Below are 15,946 nucleotides of genomic sequence, written 5' to 3' on the forward strand. Positions count from 1 at the left end.
TGTCTTCATGTCTCACTCTGTCTGATAACGTCTTCATGTCTCACTCTTGCAGATAATGTCTTTGTGTCTTACTTCGTCAGATAATGTCTTCGTGTCTCACTCTGATGCCTTCATGTCTCACTCTGTCCAATAACGTCTTCTGTCCACAAACACAGCTTTCAACCAAACATTACTCAGATTTTCCAAAATAATTTTAACTCTTCTGTCTTCTTCAGATCCAGATGTGATCAGGTCTGAGGACATGTCCTCCCTCTCACATCAGGACACGTCCAAATGATACTCCTAAATTCAACGTTTAAATTTTTCCACTTTATTTAGGTTTATTTATTTTAAAAAATTCTCCTGACAAAATATTTTAAAACATAATTAAATAAATAAAAGTGTCTCATTGTTTGTTTGTCCCAAAATAAATCTTATGATTAAAAATGTTTGTTATTTTTAAACTGAACGACCCAAAAATATTAAAAACAAAACAAACACGACAAAAATCAACAGAACATTAATCTACATTAACATCAAAGCAACAAAACTAGAACTTTAACAGATTAAAATACATTTAATTTAGTTGTTTTTTCAAATTGTAACTTTTATTTATATACCAATGAAAGAAACATAACAACAAACAAAAATAAACAAACAAGAACTTAGAATATAAATAATCAAGTTCAAGTTTATTGTCATTCATCACATGTTGAGGTGGAACGAAATTATGTACTCAGGGTCCCATCCAATAATAATAATAATAATAATAATAATAATAATAATATTATTATTATTATTATTATTATTATTATGCAAAAACTGTGATTGTAACTAGCGGAGGACCTTTAATCTGAAAGGAGAGGACCTTTAATCTGAAAGGAGAGGACCTTTAATCTGAAAGGATGTTTAAATGTAATTTTTATAAACAGTTGGATATAAAATATTTTTGTTTCATTAAAATCTTAAAACCTTGAGATAAAAACATGTTTGTTTTCTCTGACCTCAGATCACACACACACACACACACACACACACACACACACACACACTTGCATGCGCGTGCGCACACACGCGCACACACTCCGCAGCCCCACGCGTGGATCCTGGACTCAAACTCCTCACTTCAACTTTTCCTGAACCAGGACTGCAGACCACCTGGTCCAGACCGGACCTCCTTCAGTCGGACTCCTCTCTGAGCTGAGCTGGACCCGAACCCGTCCGAGCAGAACCGTGCGGGACATGCGGGGCTCGGAGACTTTGTTGGCCGTGTTTGCGGTGCTCTCGGTCGGACTGAGGAGCTCCGGAGCTCCGGGGGAGCTGGGGGGAGGCGCGGCCGGGGTTCGGAGCTCCGGACCGGCGGCTCGGTCCACCTGTCCGGACCGGTGTCGGTGTGAAGAGGACGGGCTGCTGCACCGGACCGACTGCTCGGACCGGGGGCTCCGGGAGGTTCCGAACAACCTGAGCGTCTTCACGTCCTTCCTGTGAGTCCAACCGAACCGAACCTGCTGGGTTTTAATCAATTTGGGCATTATTGTGTGAGCGTGCGTGCGCGCGCGTGCACAGGTGAGAATCTGAGCACCTGCACCTGGGCGCTTGTGCGCATGTCAGGTCGGGTTGGCGGTAAAATAAAGTTAATTATCAAACATTCAAACTTTTTCAAGTTTTAGTTTCAGCAGATCTTGAGGCTCCTCCAGGTCCAGACCAGGTCCCTCAGAGGTTCGACCCAGTGGTTCTGGTTCCGGTTAAGTAAAGAATTATTGTGTTTTTTTTTTACTTTAACCCAAAAAAAAAAAATTCAGTTTTGAGATTTTGTGGCTAAATACGACAATAAAGTGCTACAACCAACAATAAGACAGGTAGAAAATAAAACAGACTAAAAAGTAAGCCTCAAACAACCAGTCTCTGTGAAGTTGTGACACGAGCGTCACAAGGTTCTGATGGTCACACATGCTTATTTTTATGTTTCTGGTGTTTTATATGATAAGTTCTTGCAGTGGAAGTGGATGAGAGTTTGGTGTGTTCTTTACGTTCTTCACTTTGAGGGTGTCTGAGAAGAAACCATCCGTCCTCAGCAGAGACAAGTCAGAGACACCAGGAGACGGAGGACAGAAGTGGTAAAAGTGTTCGACACAGAACGAGAACTCAAACAAGAACTAAACCAGTTCTTTTTGGGACCTCAGGGTTGTCATTGGTTCTTAAAGACCTTCAAGAACTTCTTTACTAAGTTCTCGAGGTAATTTACTTGTTCTGGACGTGGGTGTTCGGGTCACGAAGGTTCTTGGAAAACTTAGCGGTTCACGAAAAGATGAAATAATTTTTCATAAAGTTTTAGAGGCTTAGATGTTCTTGAAGCTCTTGAACTCAGAGTGAGGAGGGTTTCAGAGACGCTTCGGGGTACCAGACTGTTCTTCAGGTTCTTTAGGATCAAAACACGGCTGTAGAGAACAGAAACAAGTTGATTGGAACATCTTAGCTTCTTCAAAGATGGTTGAAAGAGAAGAACATCGGCTTCTGGAAAGAACGTTCAAACTTTTTTAGAAGGTTTGAAGAGACATCATAAAACGTTCTCCAGAAGTTCCAAGAACATTCAGAACTATTAGAGGATTTAAGATGTTCTGGTTGCATCTTAAACCCAAACCAACTGAATAACCTTTCAAAGGGCTGAAGATGATGTAAGTTCACGTAGAACAAGAAGTTTTATATTAATCTAGAACTTCTTTAAAGATGTTCTAGGTATTTCTAGGAGGTCTGAAGAAGTTCTAAGGAGAACCTCTAAGGTTTAAAGATGATCAGTCTCTCCTTTACCCAGACCTTCTCTAAACCCATCATGTTCTTCTCATGTTCTCATCCTCTAGAACCAATGACAAATCTTGAGGAAGTTCTTGAACACTGATGTTCTACCAAAGTTCTCCTGAGTTCTGGTCCAAAGTTCCCCTCTCTGAACAGAACGGGACTTTAAAAATATCTTCAGATGTTTTTTGGACCACAGCGTTTGAAACATTCTGAAGGTTCTGTCTGAGGAACTGTGTGGGCCCGGGGGTTAACGTGGCGTAAATAAGTCTCTAGTTCTGAGAGACGTCGGAGGACTTGTGGAGTCTTTAAGTGTCCGGGTTAAGGTTTCCTGAATTAGCGTAAGTGGTTCCAGGAGTGTCAGGTGTCCCGCTGGAACCGATCTGAGGAGTTCTGAAGAAGTTCTCAGCATCAGGAACGGTCCTAGTTTGTTTCTTCTGGACAGGAACATGAACAGAACCGGAGCTCAGCTCCCAGCAGGTGCAGCTCCGGGACATCACCGGGCCGAGCTCAGACAGAACCATGACATCATGGTGCAGAAAGAGAACCTGCTCGTTTCACAGCAGAACAATGTCCTGGATTCAAGTTTCACTCTCATTCAGGAGAACGGCTTCTTTTCAGAGTTTCTCTGCAGTTTGTCTGCCGCACAAAACCACACGAAAACACAAAACCTGTGAGCGACAGTCCATCAGAGGGTCTTTGTGTCTTTACTAGAACTTCAGTCAGAACCAAACACATGGAGGAGGTTCTTTAAGAGCCCAAAGCTGCGTTCAAAACGTCTTTTTCTCAAACAAACGTCCAGGAACGCAGCAACTTCTGGAATAAATTAGATTCTTGATTTGTTGTTGTGGTGAGGCCCGAAGACGGGAGTCGAACAAACCAGATCAATGTTTTATAACGTGAGAAATTAAAAAGATTAACTGTTGAAGGGCGTAAAGAGCACAATAGACCTGTCATAATAAATCAATTAATCGCATGATAAACTTATCAACCTCATTTTCATTTATCAGCTTTATCGTTTCTTCGTGTCTCTCTTTCTACTGAAGACACTGGATGAGAAAAGGCTCAACGCCGGTTCTTCACTGATCCTCCCTTTCTCTTTAAAATCTGTTTTAATGATCCACAGTCGTGTTTTATGGAGCGTTAAAAGCAGCTAAGCTACGAGCTAAGCTAACAGGCCGACCTCGGGGGAAATAACCTCCGTCTTGTTGAAGCTCCAAAATTCACGGTTGAAACTCGTGCCTTCGTGTCAAATGTTGTTTATCTCTGCAAAAAGAAGCTGAGAACTTGTTTACTGATTTTTTTATTAAAAGCTTTGTGTGAAAAATGCTAAAGAGCTCAAACCACACCGAGCGTCCGCCATTTTGAGAAACAGAGAGACAGCCCATGTCACGTCAAGGGGCCTCCCTCCCATTTATCTTAAAGAGACGCTGCTCGCTCCCTCACTATCCATCCTTCGGTTCAAACAGTCTTATGCTGCCATCCAGTGGTCAAAAAGGTACTACACTCAAAACAAATTAACAAACATTTCTTCTTAAATTTGACAATAATTATTGTCAAATTTCAAGCAATATTATTGTTTATCGCAATAATTTATGAGACAATTAATCGCCCAGTAAATGTTGTTATCGTGACAGGCCTAAGCACATTCTCAATAAACTGAACCCAGAAGCATCAACATCCTCCTTCAAAGTAAAACTGGAAGTAAAAACCTTAAGAAACAGCATTTTAAGTAAACAAACTTTGTTCAGCCTTTTTACCTGCTTACAAAGGAGAGTTCTTTTTAATTAATTAAATAAAACTAAATATGCCTTTGGTCATTTCTAAAGTCAAACGTTAAGTTGCCAAACATTAATTAAAATAAATGAATTATATTTTTTATTATAAACTAATTACAGCTTTTGTGATATCTGAATTAAACTGTCACACGTGTCGTCGGGCAGACCGGCACCATAAACTTAACGAAAACATGTTCTGCAAAAACACTGGAGGATCGCCGAGTTCTGAATGACTTTATTAAAGAAGGAGAAACTCAGCTGAAGAAATACATCAGCTAAAAGTAGAAAACATTAGCTAAAAGCTAAAAAAATAAGTAAAATCTAGCAAGAAAATTAAGTATTAATGAAATGGTAGGTAAAAATGGCAAAGGTTAGCTAAAAGTAAATGTAGCAAAATGCTAATCAATGAAACAAAATGCCAGCTAAAATTTGTAAAGCGTGACACCGTTTGACCACGGCGTTCAAAGCCAGCTCGTTATTCCCAGGTGGAGAGGAGGCTCGTGCCAACACGAATAACAACAAGAAAGAATAAAGTTTTAACATTTAATTAGGCAGATTAAAGGTACAGAGTTATTGCAGCCAGTGGCGGCTGGCCACTAGAGGGCGTCAGGGCGCTCTCTCACCACATTATCTTGAATAAGACATTAAAAAATTAAATAATAAAATAATAATGTTTCAAAATATATGTGTGTATATATAAGTTGTTTTGTTCAAAAATGTTTTCTAATTGGTGACGAATTTCTGCCCTGCGGAGCAAAAATCTTTGCCAGATTCTCTTTAAAAGTTGTACGTGCACACTAGCTCGTCTTCAATACAAAAGATAGGACCATTCTGGGGCGCACCTCTCCTGCGCCCAGAGCTGAACACATGGTACGGATCGTGCTTCCGGAACAGATCGTGCAGTGACGCTAAAAACCAGGCTATGTGTTCAGGTCTCTCTTGTAAATGAGTCCCCGAGGCTCAGTGGGATTAATCTGTATAAATAAAGGTTGAAAGTGTAAGCGAGGCTAGCTGCTGCAGGTAAGCTTTAAGCCATTGAAAGCCCTTTATCTAATGCCTATGTTGCCATTTCTGACTGATAGGCCTCTCAACTTTTAGCTCTCTGTTTGCATTCAGCATTAGTAGGCTTTGTAGAATTAGCATTAGCAGTCTTAGCGTTAGTAGAATGAGCATTAGCAAACTTAGCATGAATAAATTAGCAATAGCAGTTAGCATTAGCAGACTTAGCATTAGTAGAATTAGTATTAGCAGTTAGCATTAACAAACAACATTACTAGAATTAGCACTTAGCATTAGCAAACTTAGCATAATAGAATTAGCATTAGCAGTTAGCATTAGCAGACAGCATTAGTAGAATTAGCATTAGCAGACAGTGTTAGTATGCTAAAATACATTTTTAAAAGAAGTGTTTCTGAAATATTTTTGAAGTGGTCTCAGTTTGTTATCATTGATAAATGTTTTGTAAACAAGGTCAATATTTTAAAAGTATAAACAACCAAAAGTCACAGCACGCATCTCTTGATAAAATGGAATATATAAAAACAAAAACTAGCCCATCTTGAAGGAATGCATATCGCCCGCCGCCTTACTTCCACAAGTTTTAATGGAAGATGCTGCAGATTATGTGTGAGCTCTGAGTGTGTGTTGGGGATGACCCTCAGCTACCACCACACCCATTTTAGTTAATAAAACTGACTGAGTGCGTTTTAGCAAGTTTTGTGTTTGTTTGATCAGCTGTGGCGGCCATCTTGAATAGGGTTTGCATGTAGATGATCAGACACAAACATTTGTTTTGGAAAATATATTTATCTGATGATAAACAATAAATAAACCTAAATGAATTTGTTTTGAAAGCATCTGAGCGACTTCCTGTCAACATTCAGAGCTCCGCCCACCAACGTCAGATCAGATCAGAAATAAATTTTGATGCTTTCAGGATTTTTGGGAGAACTTTATTAAAGAAGTGATCAGACTTTACAGTCTGCAGGTTTCTGTCAGCCTGACCGCCGACAGTCTGAATGCTGCCATCTGTGTGTGTGCGTGCATGTGTGCGTGCTTGTGTATGTGTGTGTGTGTGTGTGCGTGCGCATGTGTGTGTATGTGTAGAACTGAATGGTAGAAGTCTCCATTCTGCCTCTGACTGACAGAAGAGGAATGCCTTTCACTTCAGTGTGATGAATGGACTGATGTGCAAATGAAGGGATTTGGTGGCTCCGCCCTTTTTGGCAGCCATGTTGGACTTCCTGAGCAGCTCACTTACCTTCAGCTTCTAACTTCAGACACAGGAAGTCCTTGGACCTGTCCTGTATGTTTGCAGGTTTTGATCCGTCACACATTGATGACATCACTCGCAGGTGGACATGTCCTCAGAGGTCATGGAGAGGTCAACAGGAAGTGACAACACTGAGGACAAACTAGCCCTGCAGCTGAGTCATGTTATCGCCCGCTGCAGGAAGAGACTGAGCGGATGTTTGGCGTGGTGGTAGCTGAGAGTCTTCCCAACACGCACCCTGAGGGCTGACTGATGGAACTTTGTTTCTGGTTTGACCCAAATGTCTAGAACTTTGTCAACATGAGTTGATTTTAGAATAAAGCTCCAACATAAGGCGGCGGGTGATAAGCATTCCTTTAAGTCTGTTGGTGGCGCTCTCAGTCAGATCGGCCATCTTTGATCCCACGTCGATGTCTCCGGTTGTTCTGTCTTATGTCCTGTTTGGAGCATTAAACCTGAGCAGCTTCAGGTTTCCTGGTGGGTCCGTCCTCCTGTCCCTCTGACTGGACTGAACCACGCTCAGGAGCCGCAGGGCTCCCGCCAACCCACCATGGGGCCCCCGCTGACCCGCCACGGGGCCCCCGCCAACCCACCACAGGGCCCCCACCGACCCGCCTCCTGCAAAAGTAGACAAAACCAGGGAGAGGCCTGGTCATTTCCGCCAGCGTTGAGCTTCTGCCGCCGCTGACATTTGAAGATCCGTCTGATGTCCATCAGCTGGAGACCAGAAAGGACGGAGGACGGATGGACGCATCGTTTCTTCCGTCCTTCATCAGAACTTTAAATCTTTAAAAACAGCCCAAGGATTGTGAGACAAACAGGATGGATCTGATAATAAATGTCAGCTTTCATCCGGATAAATTAACTCTCAGAGCAGCTAAATATAAAAAATAAATGTTTTATAATAAAAGGTTGAATTAGTTTGAAGTTAAAGTTCATGGAAAATTAAAGTCTTGTTGCAGTTTTAATCTGAAAATCTAATCTGAGCTTCGTTTGGAGTTCACATAAACAAACAGGAAGTCGAGTCAAACTTTTCTGTTGTTTACAAAAAATGATTGTTTGAAATAAAATTTTATCACTTGGAATATTTTGAGACATTTACTTTAATAATGTTTTGAATTAGTTCAGAATGTATGAGTAAAAGTTATATTTTGATTTTTTTAATGAATATTTGATTTTTATTTCAGATTTTAAGTTTTTCTGAGATTCCCAAGAAAAACTGTTTGCAGGCGAAAATGTTTTGGTCTGTCTGTTAGCAAAATATCTCATTAACCAGGATTTTAAGGATTTAGTTTTTTATCTTTCTGTACATTTTTGGCCATCCGTCTGCAGACTTTGTTCTTTTAGCTGTTCTTGCATCAAAACGTTCGGCTCATTCTGGGCATCGGTGATGTGACTTTTGGTTTTTGTAACTTTTGATCTTTTAAAAAAATATTTAACTTGATTGACAAACACTTCCCCACAGATTCTGGAGTTTCTTTAAAAGCTTTATTTTTCTTTAAATTCTGCTTCAGCTGCTCGCTCTGTCTTCTTAAACTACTCTTAGCTTTTAGCTATCATTCTGTTAATTTTAGCTTTCAACCAGCCTTTAGCTACTTTTAGCTTATTTTGCTACATGTAGCATTTAGCTACTGTTTTGTTACTTTTAATCAGCTTTTTGCCACTTTTAGCTACTTGTTTGCTTCATTTAGCTTTTACCTACCATTTGGCTTATTTTGGCTTGTAGCTAATCTTTTGCTAGTTTCAGCCTTAGCAAGCCTTTTGATACTTTTAGCTTGTGTGTTGCTCTGTTTAGCTTCATTAACTGAGAGTTTCAGTTCCTTCAGGAGGTTTCAGCTGTCCTTCAGCTCTCAAAATTTTTTATTTAGTTTTTTTTTTGTCTCAAAAGTTATCACAAACAGTTTTGTGTTCATTTACTAAACCTCCAGTTCTACAGCTTTAAGGAAGCTAACTTGTTTCGGCTCATAGTTTCGGCTGGTTGAGGATTATTTTCATCGTAAATCCTGTTTGAAATCAGGCAGAAACAACGTGATTTCTGTAGTTTGGAGGGTAAATATTGTTGCTGGTGCGGGTCACAGAGGCCTCAGCCCGACTCATGAACAGCTCAGTGTCTGAAACCCGCCCAGAACCGTAGAACCGGGTTTATGGGTCCAGCTAATGAATGAAATGTGCTCGTACAGTGTGTTGTTGTGAGCAGTTGTAAAGACGATCAGCCGAACTCTGTTAGTTTAAACAGACCCTGTGTGTGTGTGTGTGTGTGTGTGTGTGTGTGTGTGTGTGTGTGTGTGGATGGTGTTGTAACGCTCTCACACATTAACCGGCTTTATGGAGTGTTGATAAAGTTCTTTAACAGCCGCTACATTCAGGCCGCCACGCCCTCCGAGACCTGAGGACAGAGACAGTCTGTCTCCATGTCCTTTTCAAACCTGGAGTCCTCCTGAGTGGAGAGATGCTACCCGTCGATTTTTATCAGACAAACGTACAAAAGGGCAAACAAAAAGAAAGAGACGGCTCGGATAAGGAGAAGAAACGACCCAGATTCTGATGGGAGCCCGTTTGGACCTGAAGAGTTCTGCTATTGACTGAAATGTTTAAAAGTCCTTAGCATATTATTTGATATCAGTGAATATGGACTGTAGCCCGTCTGATTTCTGTAGAAGTTTATTTTTGTAGATGTGTGGTGGCAGCAGGGCCGGTGTTCAGAAAAACCCGGGCCCCGGGCTCCGGCAGCGAAACAGCCCCCTGCCTCACAGGCTTTTAAAATGTTTTAATTTCTTGGGTTTTCAAGGCCTTTTTTTTTTTGTCAGCCATTTTCTTAATGAGAATTTATTTATTTTTATTTAGCATAACTTCATTGATTTTTGTGTTTGTTTTTATCATTTTATCTTCTTTGTCCTTATTTTTATATTAGTTGGTCACCAACTTTTCTCTTTGTAATATTTTTAAAAATTATTGTTTGTTTCCAACATTTTTTTTGTCATAATTTGGTAGTTTTTAGTGTGCTTTTTATCTTTTATTTGTTTTACTGCTTTTTTTGCAAACTTTATTGCGACACAAACAGGAATGCGCCCATAAAACACTCGTCTAAATAAGCGTCTCAACCACAGTTTGTGCTGTTGGAATTGATCCATTTTAAGATGGCCGCCACAGCTAAAGGGTCTTAACTATAATTCAACTTGTTTAAATATATAGAGCTAAAACTTGGTGTGGTAGCAGCTCAGAGTCATCCCCAATGAAATGAGTGATGGGGACACAATAACACCAAGAATTATTAAAATTTACTTACTTCAGTTTTTTCTCACTAATTTTAAATCATGTTTTTAATTCTGCTTCTCTTCCAACATTTCACAATGTTGATGTGTGTGTGTGTGTGTGTGTGTGTGTGGGTGGGGGGTGGGGGGGTCAGACCAACATAAACCTGGAAAACCTAGAGGTTGTTCCTCTCAGATTGGTTATTCTCCTCTGGTGTCTGTTGAACTTGAATGAACTGAGGGAACGTCCATACAAGTAGATTAGTTTCGTAATTAATTCTATGTTTTGGCTGATAATGGTGCTTCCTCTGACCCCTCTGACATGTGGTATGCCTCAGGGATATATTTTACACCTGTTTTAGTTTTTTATAAGTGTTCCTCTTGGGTATGTTGGATTGAAGACTCATCTGAGTGGTTTTTATCATTCGCTATGCTGATGATACTCAGATTTACCTTTAATCCTGATGCTTGTTCAAATGTTCCTGTTCTTTACAGCAGTTTTGGTGAGGAGTGGTTATTATTTAGTTTTCTTAAAGAAAACTCTAAAATAGTGTTTTAAAATTAACGGTTCTGGTCGTGTCTCTCTGGGCTGCCACTGTTGAGGACAAACTGAGAACTGAGTTCTCAGGGGTGTTTCCAAAATGTGTCTAAATATTCACAAGGAGTCAAGTCTGATATGGAGGACGGAAGGTGACAAAATAAATTAAATACACAATAATGAAATGCATCATTTAAATATTAAATACATCATTAAATCATTAAATAAACAATAAAATTATTAAATACACAATTAAATTATTTATTTCATGATTTATTCAATTGTTTAATTTTGTCACATTCCATCCTCGTGTGTCGCCATGAAATTATGTTATCTGTCAGTCTCGCTCATTAAACTCAGTGGGCGGGACTAATGCTGAGCATGTGAAATCTATTGCTTCGGTCTGATGAAAAAAGGTTTCATCCAAATACACGTAAACACAATTACCGCTTCCTAAAGTTTTTTCGGAAAACATTTTCTGGCCTATCGATTATCTGTGGTCGATTTGTCTTGGCTTGCTGTGAGGAGCAGCCAATCAGGCGTCAGGGTTGGAGTTAGTCCCGCCCACTGAGTTTGACAAGTGAGGCTGACAGTTGACATGATTTCATGGTGTCATTGGAGGGTGGAAGGTGGCAAAATTAAATAACTAAATCATAAAATAAATAATTTAAAATGTACCTTTCATTATTTTATTGTATATTTAATAATTTAATTATGTATTTAATAATTAAATGATACATTTAATTGTTATGTATGTATTATGTATTTATTTATTTATTTCATCTGTTCACAATCCGTCCTCCATGATCTCAGGGTCTCACTCTTCTGCTGCAGGAATTTGACCATTTTCAAAAACTCTTTTGTTTCAAACCCATCCCAGAGTCGTTGCGGGCATCTCAAATCCGTCTCAATTTAGTTTCAGAGAGTCAGAAAATCAAAGAAATGTGCTTCAGATGAAACCAAACTGTGACTGACATAAAACACAAAGGAGAGAAATGCAAAGAAAACGAAGCGGATCAGGATTCTGTGACTCAACTGACAAAAATTGTTTGTACTTGTTTTGCAAGCTGTTGGAGAAGTGCATGACCACTTGTCACCGTTGTTGGTGGTTACAACAGTTTGTTGTCCTGAAAACATGCTTGTGATGTGAACATGTAGATTTTTAACAGTGTATGTCTCTATATTTGGCAACATTTACTGACTTTAAGAAAGAATAATGAGATTAGACCTGTCGCGATAAACAATAAATCAATTAATCGCATGATAAATGAAAATTATCAATCTCGTTTTCATTTAACAGCTCTATCGATTCTTCATGTCTCTCACTTTCTACTGAAGACACTGGACGACAAAAGACTCAACTCCGGTGCTCTTCACTGATCCCTTCCTTTCTCTTTAAAATATTTTTTAATCTTCCAAAATCATGTTTTTGGATCGTTAAAAGCAGCTTAACTGAGAAGCTAAGCTACGAGCTAAGCTAACAGGCCGACATCGGGGAAAAAATCTCCGTCTTGTTGAAGCTCCAAAATTCACGGTTGAAACTCGTGCCTTCGTGTAAAAAGTTGTTTTTCTCTGCAAAAAGAAGCTGAGAACTCGTTTACTGATTTTTTTATTAAAAGCTTTGTGTGAAAAATGCTAAAGAGCTCAAACCACACCGAGCGTCCGCCATTTTGTGAACCGAAGAGAGACAGCCCATGTCACGTCAAGGGGCCTCCCTCCCATTTCTCTTAAAGAGACGCTGCTTGCTCACTGTCCATCCTTCTTATACTGCCATCCAGTGGTCAAAAAAGGTACTACACGCAGAACAAATCAACATTGCTTCTTAAATTTGACAATAATTACTAATTATTGTCAAATGTCAAACAATATTATCGTTTATCGCAATAATTTCTGAGACAATTAATCGCCCAGCAAAATGTGTTATCCTGACCTACTTGAGATGATTGTTTTTGTTGGTGGAAGCTTCAAACTCAGTAAGATGCAGGCTCGAGCTTCTTATTTCTCCAGCTGTAGCTCGTCTTCAAATGAGTCAAACTTTAGGATTCTTACACAATCAGCAGATTTGTTTTTTAAAACCATGTTTTTTAACTCTGGAAATGAGATGAAGGACAGAAAGCTGGTGAGCAGGGAGGAAAGGAAGCCTGCCGTCCTCCTCGGTTCCTGTTGTCCTTCCTGGTTCGGTGTTTTCTCTGTTTCCAGTAAGGTCCACTCCCGTCTCGGTCCTCAGGTGTGTTGACTCGGTTTTCTCGGCAGCTCTTTGAAGGAGCCCTCGTGTGTTTTTCTCCTCCAGACTCTGGGCCGGGGCCAACACGGGGTCCTCACAAAGACAGAAACGTAGCCGAGGTTCTGGTCGTGGGATGAAATGTTTTTTCACGTGAACTTGGCTGAAAGGCCTCAGTGTTTGAACATAACCGTCTTTGTTTGGCTCTTTAATAATTCATGAGTCATTAACTCTGTTTTTCCTGCAGATTGAGGTTTTTAAGCTCGGATGTAGTTTCACGGTGCGGATGGATTTTAAAACCTGTAAAAGTGGATTAATGATGTGTTTCTTGTGTCTGCAGAGACCTCAGTATGAACAATCTGACCCACATATCCAGCGGGGTTTGGTCCAAGCTGCACTTCCTGGAGGAGCTGTGAGTCACAAACAGAACACGACCGGATCATTCCATCTTTAATTCACGTCGTTAAACGAGAAGTTTGATGATTTAAATCAGGAGAAAACGAACCTTCAAGTCATCGAGCGGCTTTAAATTTAATGTTTGGTTTCACGTTTCACTTTATTCATGGTCCTTTTTAATATTTGAGATGTTTTCAACTTCAGTTTAGGCCCTCATTTAGTTAGTTTTTCTCATTTTTGTCGTGTTTTGGGCCTTCTTAGTTAATTTTTTTCCTTCTTTTGTTTTATTTATTTATTTATTTCCATTTTCGGCATTTAAAATGATCTAAAAGGACTTTCGGTTTCTTTTGGGTCAATTTGTTTCATTTTAAGTGTTTTTTTTAATATATAATTAGTTGCTCTAAGGCAGTTTTTGTGTTTGAATATCCAGTTTTCTTGTTCCTGATTATTTGGGACTGCCTAGTATAAGGCAGCCCCTCTTATTATCCACCTGACCAGGGTTTCTTAACTTTATATCTTCTCTTCCACCAACTTTAACGCAGCCCGAACCACAACATGTACTCCCACAAATGTTATATAGAAACGACCGCCTCGACACGTGATGTGTGCTGTTACTTACAATGGTGTTTCGAGTTGCCGTGGCGACGTAATTTGCAAAGAAAGACGCCGTTTTTATTAGTCATTTTTCATAGACTCTAGTTGCAAATCAAATATCCAAAATGGCCACCTAAATTAAAATACTGTAAATCAGCCATTTTCAGAGATATTAAGCTGGAATTTGGTGTGGTAGTAGCTGAGACCAATATCCAATAAATAATTAATAAATAAAAAAATCCAAGATGGCTGCCAAAGCTAAATTTAAATGGCTTCAAAGCAGCTATTTTTACAGATATAGAGCTGAAATTTGGTGAGCTTATAGCTGAGGATGTTCCTCATCACATACTGAATCCAAATTAAAAATCCAAGATGGCCACCAAAACAACTTGAACTGGTTGATTTTTACCACTTTTAGCTGAAAGTTGATTTGATAGTAGCTGAGCGTGAACCCCAGCACATATTGTCCAATCAAAAATTTAAAATGCCGTCACGTGGCAGTCCCCGTCAAAATGTCTCCAGGAACTTTCTAGTAAATTGTTTTAATTGTTCTGTAAGTTCAGTTTTTATGTCTGAGCTTTCATTTTCATCATTGATCATGTTCATTATTTTTATTTGTTATTATTATTATTGTTGTCATTATTATTATTTTACATCTTTTGGATCAAACTGTTTCATTTTTAAAAATTTTTTACAGTGAATTTTTGGCTCTATTTATTTTTATTTTTTGTCTTTCTGTTTGTAGTTATTGTCTCTTTTTCCTGAAATGGTTTAAATCTAAAGTTTCTGATTTGTTTTGGTCGCAGTTCATCACAAGCTCGTATTTTTTGTTGTTTCCTTTTTTTAAACCAAATTAATTTCCTGAGATCTCGTTTTGTCTGGAGTTGGTTGTTTTAAAGATTTGAAATGATTTCCATCTCTGTGAGTTAATTTGTATTAACTCTGGAGTTCTGAGTTATTTATTCATTTTATTTCAGAACGTTTTGCATCATGTCTAAAAATCCTGTTTTAAGTTTTGTTTTGTTTTTCGGAGCTTCATCTTTTTTCCTCAGGATTTATTTCTTCTCTGCTCGTTTCAGATTTCTGTCGTTTTCTCTCAGTTTCAGGATATTTTGTGTCTTTTTTCCTTTTCAGCTCAGTTCTTTGGCTGTGAAGAGCTGATGTTGAGCTGTTTAGAACCTGTGGCTCCAGATGTTTTTATTGGAGTCCTGTCCTCGTCATCTCTCGGACCTCAGACCTGCTCAGGTCTGGACTCTGCAGGGCCCATACGGATCACACGAAGCTTTGTGGATGAACTTCTCCCCAGAAAGCGGCTGACCTCAGCGGGACCCGAACACGACTCTGCCTGCTGTTCTGCTCGGCTGCCAGCTGTGTGTGTGATATTTGTCACGGCGGCGTGAGAAACGTCACGGCGGCGATAGGACACCGCAGGAACGCCGAGCGGCTGAACTCTGGGTGGCCTCGGAGACACCAACAGAGTTCAGAGCCTCACTGAGAGGTCCTCCCAAACATAGCAAACAACGATTTCAAACACCTGAGCTCAGAACTTTTACAGCTAACGAACAAACGGTGAACGAAAGGTCGCCTGAAGCAGCACGACCTGCAAATATTGATACTAGCAAAGGTCCAGAACTCCGTCTGTTTTACAGATAGTAAGTCATGTTTGGGGTGGTAGTAGCTGAGCATCATCCTCAATATGAACTCTGAGCTCTAATGGATCACCAGAGCTCTAATGGATCACCAGAGCTCTAATGGATCACCTGAGTTCTAATTGATCACCTGAGCTCTAATGGATCGCCCAAATTGTAATGTATTGCCTGAGCTTTAATGGATCACCAGCAATCTAATGGATCACCTGAACTCTAATGGATCACCAGCACTCTAATTGATCACCTGAGCTCTAATGGATCACATGATCTCTAATTGATCACCAGCACTCTAATGGATCACCAGCACTCTAATGCATCATTTGAGCTCTAATGGTTTGCCAGCACTGTAATGGATCACCTGAGCTCTAATGGATCACCTGATCTATATTGGATCACCAGCACTCTAATGGATCCCCTGAGCTCTAATGGATCACCAGCACTCTAATGGATCCCCTTAGCTCTAATAGATCACCAG

At 39.7% G+C, this 15,946-nt stretch overlaps 1 protein-coding gene across 1 annotated transcript in view; it reads left to right on the plus strand.

The window, feature by feature from the left end:
* Positions 1–1,221: 1,221 nt before the first annotated feature.
* Positions 1,222–15,946, plus strand: part of LOC119428433 (leucine-rich repeat-containing G-protein coupled receptor 5) — a 43,108-nt gene continuing 28,383 nt past the window's right edge. The window contains exons 1-2 of the mRNA XM_037696114.1: positions 1,222–1,463; positions 13,173–13,244. Of these exons, the coding sequence (XP_037552042.1) occupies positions 1,222–1,463; positions 13,173–13,244 (314 nt within the window). The remainder of the gene's footprint in view (positions 1,464–13,172; positions 13,245–15,946) is intronic.

This window comes from Nematolebias whitei, chromosome 22 (genome assembly GCF_014905685.2).
Source record: "Nematolebias whitei isolate Nwh7 chromosome 22, NemWhi1, whole genome shotgun sequence".
Lineage (NCBI taxonomy): Eukaryota > Metazoa > Chordata > Actinopteri > Cyprinodontiformes > Rivulidae > Nematolebias > Nematolebias whitei.